At 49.3% G+C, this 6,721-nt stretch overlaps 1 protein-coding gene across 1 annotated transcript; it reads right to left on the bottom strand.

The window, feature by feature from the left end:
* Positions 1-247: 247 nt before the first annotated feature.
* Positions 248-4,209, bottom strand: LOC140555807 (uncharacterized). Its single transcript, XM_072679125.1, is given in 10 exon segments — positions 248-369; positions 493-646; positions 794-877; positions 993-1,110; positions 1,198-1,292; positions 1,421-1,993; positions 2,066-2,560; positions 2,562-3,871; positions 3,916-4,075; positions 4,078-4,209. Coding segments are annotated over 10 exon segments (3,243 nt in total).
* Between the last annotated feature and the right edge of the window lie 2,512 nt (positions 4,210-6,721).

Here is a 6,721-nt window from a genome sequence, read left to right as displayed (position 1 = left end):
GGCAAGGAAAAACTCCCTCAGAGCTGGAGGAAGAAACCTCGGGAGGAACCGAGACTCACATGGGGGACCGACCCATCCTCCTCTGATCAGAACTACTGATAAATTATTGATCATCACTGACCCACCAAATAAGTCTGCCTACTGTCTGGACCCCTGTCCAGTCTTCTGCTGTGTGATGTTTTCTGGTCCTCATGCCCCCACCTATTCATGATGAGAACGAGAGACGGTACCTGTGAACTTGAGGTCATTACTTGGCCATAAAGCAGGACAGGCCAACGGCGAAGGCTTGCAGCGCGCTTAAGGGGGAGCTGTAGTCCAGGGCGAACGAGTCCTCGCCCATGCGACCAAACTGCATAAGAACCAAGTCCGCTGTGGAGACACAAGCAGAGAAGCCCATCATGAGTCAGAGAGAGTGCAGAGCTACGGCAGAGTGGGAGAGAGAGACAGATGGAGAGAATAGAGAAGAAAGCAAGTGAAGGCTGTTGAACTTACGTTTTTCAGGGCAGCTGAGCTGAAAGGTCTTAGAAGAGGGTATTTTAGCTCTTCTGTGGAAGTCAAGGACGTACGCCTCTTTCTCCTTGTCCCACCGTGGAGCTTTATTCTGCAGTCTGATCTTGTGCTTACACGGCTCCTGCACTGGTTTCCCCTGTTAACAGTAAAAACACAGGAATATTAAGAGAACTCTCTAAACGACTCCTAAGTGCGACAAAGTCCCGATCATTTCAGAAGCGAGGATTTATAAGGAGTAATACTGATTACAGTACGGGAAGTGACTGAGACAGGGGGCTCTTACCTCTGAAGGCTTCTTCTTGCACATGCAGGGAAGGACGACTGTTGTCCTTTCTGAGACCTTCTTCCACCTCAGAAAGCTGTACTCCTGCAGGTAGAACACACAGCATGAGTCAGTTGGGCAGACCCCAATACCAGTGTGTGTGTGTGTACAGTGTGTGTGTGTGTGTGTGTACAGTGTGTGTGTGTGTGTGTGTACTCACGTAGCGGATGGTAGCGAGCTCCTGCTCATTGTGCTTCTCCACTAGAGGGACTTCATGGCTCACAGCAGGGTTTGTTGGGTTGGCGTACAGCGTGAACTCCGTCTGGTTTTTATTGCACCTGTAAGAAACACAGAGAAGCTTTAGAACACGTGATCTGACCTACTGAGAGAGGGGGACTGGACTTCTGTCAGAAACCTCTACGTACCTCAGCAGACCCACAGCACTCCCACCATCCACAGACTCGCCTAACTGCAGCTCAAAGGTGTTCCTGTGGTCCACCTTCCTCGCCACCATCAACAGCTGCTGAGGAAGAGGAGCAGAGAGAGAGGTTAGAATTCACTAAGATGCTGTAGAGTTAAATAGTGATTGGTCTCGGCCACAACAGGATGTGAATCCTCCACCTCATGACTGTCCATCATATCACTGACCTCTTTGCTGTCGTCTCCCTCCTGGAACATTCGGTAGGTGGGACCGCCCTTGTTCCGCCTGTCCCGCTCCACGCAGCACTTTGCCATGTTGCCCACTGGACTCGGCTGCCGCAAGATCTCCTGCAGCTTGTCCACCTTGCTGCTTTGAGCCTCTCTTTGACCCTCCGGGTTCTCTGAGGGCTCTCTCTGCAGCTGGGCTTCCTCAGGACCAGCGCTGCTCTCACTGTCCTCCTCAGTGGAAGATGTGGAGGAATCAGCAGGGGCGGGAGGTACGGGCTCCTCCTCAGGCTCTGGGATCACGTTGAGGGGCTTCACGCTGATGAACTGGGGTCCTCCACTGGAAGAGGCCGGCTTGGCCTGCTCGTTCTCCAGCTCAGGGTTCTCCTCCTTCTTTTCCTGAGATGAGAACCCGGTTCTCCTGTTCCCTCTGAAGCCCCTGCGACGAGCTCTCTCCTCCGCCGCTCTGAAGAAACGCTCTCCTGGAGAGAACATCTTCTTCAGCAGCTCCCTCTTCCGCTGCCTCGCTTTCTCCATGTGCTCCTGCCTGGCCTCCTGGATCTTCTGGGCCTCCAGCTGCCTCTCTTTAGAGTCGTCCTCCTCCACCTTGTGCTCCGCCTCTTCCTTCCTTTCTTTATCCTCAGATACCGCCTCTCTCTGTCTCACCTCCTGTTCTCCCTCCACCTCTTTCTTTACCTCCTCCTGCTCTCCCACTCTTTCTCTCTGTCCCACCTCCTCCTCTCTCTCCATCTCCCTCTTTCTCTCCTCCTCCCTCTCCATCTCCCTCTTTCTCTCCTCCTCTCTCTCCTCCTCCCTCTCCATCTCCCTCTTTCTCTCCTCCTCTCTCTCCATCTCCCTCTTTCTCTCCTCCTCTCTCTCCATCTCCCTCTTTCTCTCCTCCTCTCTCTCCTCCTCTCTCTCCATCCCCCTCTTTCTCTCCTCCTCTCTCTCCATCTCCCTCTTTCTCTCCTCCATCTTTCTCTCCATCTCCCTCTTTCTCTCCTCTCTCTCCATCTCCCTCTTTCTCTCCTCCTCTCTCTCCATCCCCCTCTTTCTCTCCTCCTCTCTCTCCATCTCTCTCTTTCTCTCCTCCTCTCTCTCCATCTCCCTCTTTCTCTCCTCCATCTTTCTCTCCATCTCCCTCTTTCTCCATCTCCCTCTTTCTCTCCTCCTCTCTCTCCATCCCCCTCTTTCTCTCCTCCTCTCTCTCCATCTCTCTCTTTCTCTCCTCCTCTCTCTCCATCTCTCTCTTTCTCTCCTCCTCTCTCTCCATCTCTCTCTTTCTCTCCTCCTCTCTCTCCATCTCCCTCTTTCTCTCCTCCTCTCTCTCCTCCTCTCTCTCCATCCCCCTCTTTCTCTCCTCCTCTCTCTCCATCTCTCTCTTTCTCTCCTCCTCTCTCTCCATCTCTCTCTTTCTCTCCTCCTCTCTCTCCATCTCCCTCTTTCTCTCCTCCTCTCTCTCCTCCTCTCTCTCCATCTCCCTCTTTCTCTCCTCCTCTCTCTCCATCTCTCTCTTTCTCTCCTCCATCATTCTCTCCATCTCCCTCTTTCTCTCCTCCTCTCTCTCCATCTCTCTCTTTCTCTCCTCCTCTCTCTCCATCTCCCTCTTTCTCTCCTCCATCTTTCTCTCCATCTCTCTCTTTCTCTCCTCCTCTCTCTCCATCTCCCTCTTTCTCTGCTCCTCTCTCTCCATCTCCCTCTTTCTCTCCTCCGTCTTTCTCTCCATCTCCCTCTTTCTCTCCTCCTCTCTCTCCATCTCCCTCTTTCTCTCCTCCTCTCTCTCCATCTCCCTCTTTCTCTCCTCCATCTTTCTCTCCATCTCTCTCTTTCTCTCCTCCATCATTCTCTCCATCTCCCTCTTTCTCTCCTCCTCTCTCTCCATCTCTCTCTTTCTCACCTCCATCTTTCTCTCCATCTCTCTCTTTCTCACCTCCTCTCTCTCCATCTCCCTCTTTCTCTCCTCCATCTTTCTCTCCATCTCCCTCTTTCTCTCATTCTCTCTCTCCATCTCCCTCTTTCTCTCATTCTCTCTCTCCATCTCCCTCTTTCTCTCCTCCATCTTTCTCTCCATCTCCCTCTTTCTCTCCTCCATCTTTCTCTCCATCTCTCTCTTTCTCTCCTCCTCTCTCTCCATCTCCCTCTTTCTCTCCATCTTTCTCTCCATCTCCCTCTTTCTCTCCTCCTCTCTCTCCATCTCTCTCTTTCTTACCTCCATCTTTCTCTCCAGCCGGTCCTTACCCCTCCTCTCCTCCTCACTCCAACGCTCCATCTGCACCACCCTCTCCTTCATCTCCTTCAGCTGCCTCCTCAGGACCTCCTCTCTCTCTCTCCACTCCAGCTGCTCCTCCTCTCTCTCTCTCTGGATCTGCTGAAGGAGGAGCAGGCTCTCTCTCTCCACGTTGGACAGCGCTCTCTCTCTCTCTCTCTCTTCAGGGCTGTCTGCTCTCTCCTCTCCTTCATCTTCTGGAGTGTTTCCAGCTCCTGCTTCTCCTCCCTACTCAGCTCCATCCATTTGCTCCACCAGTCTTTTTCTCTCCTCTGCTGCATCTCTCTCTCCCACTCTCGCTGCCTCCTCCTCAGGTCCAGGCTCCTCTCCTCCGCCTCCATCTTCTTCAGCTTCCTCTTCAGCAGCTTCAGCTTCTTCTCCGACTTCTTCTCCTCCTTTCCGTCTGAAGCCGGTGGAACCACTCTTCCTCCCTCTGCTGCTCCAGGGCTCGGCTGGCATCGCGGCAGCAGGAGAATTTGGAGCAGAAGTTGCTCCAGAAGCAGCGCAGCTCTCGAACCCACTGCATCTGTCTCAGTCCAGCTGTGTCTCCGGACGTCCGGATTTCTGCTGGAAAAGAGGGAAAGAGTTCTGATGAAAACCAACATTTCAACATCTAAAGAGAGAGCGAGAGAGACAGACGCCCACAGCCTGGAGAGAGAGGAGTCCCTCACCACTGTAAATATATTCATCATATTCCTTTATGCTCTCTCTGTAAATATACAGTATGTAGACTTCTACCATTCTATTATTCTCTGTTCCCATTCATTCATTTTCTCTCCTCATTATTTTATATTATTATTATTATTATTATTATTAATATTATTATTATTAGTTCTAGTGTTTTTCCTTTTATTACTTGCTTTGGTGACAGTTGTTATTTACAATTCTGGCCAATAAAGCTGTTTGAATTAGAGAGAGAGAGAGAGAGAGAGACAGAGAGAGAGAGACAGAGAGGGAGAGAGAGAAAGAGAGAGAGAGGAAGAGAGAGAGAGGAAGAGAGAGAGACAGAGAGAGAGAGACAGAGAGAGAGACAGAGAGAGAGGGAGAGAGAGGGAGAGAGAGGGAGAGAGAGAAAGAGAGAGAGAGAGACAGAGAGAGAGAGACAGAGAGAGAGAGAGAGAGAGACAGAGAGACAGAGAGGGAGAGAGAGACACACCTTTCCTGCTCGGGACCCACTGCTGAATGAGGCCCCTAGTTCCAAGCACCTGCTTTTAATACCTGGAACCAGCCCGTTACCATGGAAATGCTTCTATTGGCCCCGCCCCTTATTCCAGCCCATTATGACATCACCCACTGCCTCAAACTGCAAACTCCTCCCAGTCTGAACTGAATTACAGGACAGCGTCTGAACAGCTGCCCAGAATGAGTCTCTAATAATCCATTTATTCAGCAGAGCTTCACTGAAAATATGGAATATCACTGCTGGAATTCCCTGATTGGGAAAATACGGTGGAAACAGGCAGAGCTGATCCCTTTAAACACTGTCCACATGTCCAATAAAGAGGAAAAGCCAGACTAGACTGAATTGATCTATGTAATTCTCTCTAACAGAAAATGATTTAGAATATTATCTATAAAATCATTATTTTAATATTATATATCACATCATAACTCACACTCTGAGACAGAGGATAAATAAGGGTCTATATTTGTTTAATTGACATTATGATGGTGATTAACTAAAAAAACCCACATCAACTACTTAACCACATCTTTTAGATCATAAATACAATTTCTGTCTTTTTAATGAACTACAAATCCCAAATGAACCCAAAGCATTATGGGAGCACTCCTGTGCCACTGTATCATTATGTCATGTTGGGGGTAATTCATTTTGTCAGATCGTGGCCTTCATAAAAAGCTATCAGCACTTCACTACTGTCTGTTTCAGGAGATGTGTATCTCTGAGATGGTCAGTGGAGCTGCAAGTGGACATTTGATTGAGGGGAAAAGCTCCCACTGCAATACCATCTCCATATCTGTGGAGGTTTCCTCCAGACTCTTCATCCGTCAGGACAGAAATCACACTCGTCAATCTGCAATAAAGAACAAGTGCCTCCAGATCAGTCTGAAGGAGGAGATTCTGTGGCAGATCTGAAAGCAGTCCTAATGGTGAAATGGGAAATCCAATGTAGAAATGAGCGACTGAATAAAGACCAGGAGGAAAAAGTGCTGAAGCTGAACCGTCTTTACTGCAGGACACATTTCTCTCCAGCAGATCCAGCAGAACTAGACTGCATTTCTGTGTTTTTAATGTGGGGAACGGAAACGCTCTGTACAGCTACACATTTATTTTTACACTGTTATTATTATTATTATTATTATTGTTATTAACATTTATATTTAAGGCATTTATCAGATGTTCTTCTCCAGAGCGACTTACAGAAGAGCTTCACTGTTTACTGAAGAAGAACCTCAGCTAGTTTAATTCAGATCCTCTAATCTTAGACTCTACTAAACACAAGTCAATATGGAGACCATAATACTCTACTCTTCACCCAAGTCCTCTCAGAAGAGGAGGGTCTTCAGTCTGGGTTTGAGGACAGTGAGTGTTCGGACACCCAGAGGAAGTTCGCTGAAGTTCGGGGTCTGATGGTGAGCAGAGGGAGTCCAGCCAGAAGAGAGCTGCAGTGGTCAAGTCTTGAAGTAAGGAGAGACTGAACGAGCACCTGGGCGACTCTCTAGAGAGGAAGGGTGGAATTCTCCAGATGTTGTACAGAAGAAATCTGCAGGACCGAGTCAGAACTGTGACATGACCTGAGAACGATAACTGATCATCCATGACTACACCAAGACTTCCAGCTTCTGTAGAAGGAGTGACCAGTGAGTTCTCAAAGGAGATGGTGAGATCGTTTTTTGGTCCAGCAGTTCCCAGGATGTACAGCAGCTCCGTCTTGCTGGGTTTGAGTTTGAGGTGGTGAGCCTCCATCCAAGAAGAGATGTCGGTGAGACATGCTGAGATACGGGCAGAAACCTGTGTGTCAGACGGTGGGAAAGAGAGCATGAGCTGAGTGTCGTCGGCATAACAGTGGTAAGAG

This window comes from Salminus brasiliensis, chromosome 5, assembly GCF_030463535.1.
Source record: "Salminus brasiliensis chromosome 5, fSalBra1.hap2, whole genome shotgun sequence".
In the NCBI taxonomy this organism is placed as follows: Eukaryota; Metazoa; Chordata; class Actinopteri; order Characiformes; family Bryconidae; genus Salminus; species Salminus brasiliensis.
The sequence above is the reverse complement of the archived record's forward strand: the minus strand, read 5'-3'. Positions and strand labels throughout refer to the sequence as shown.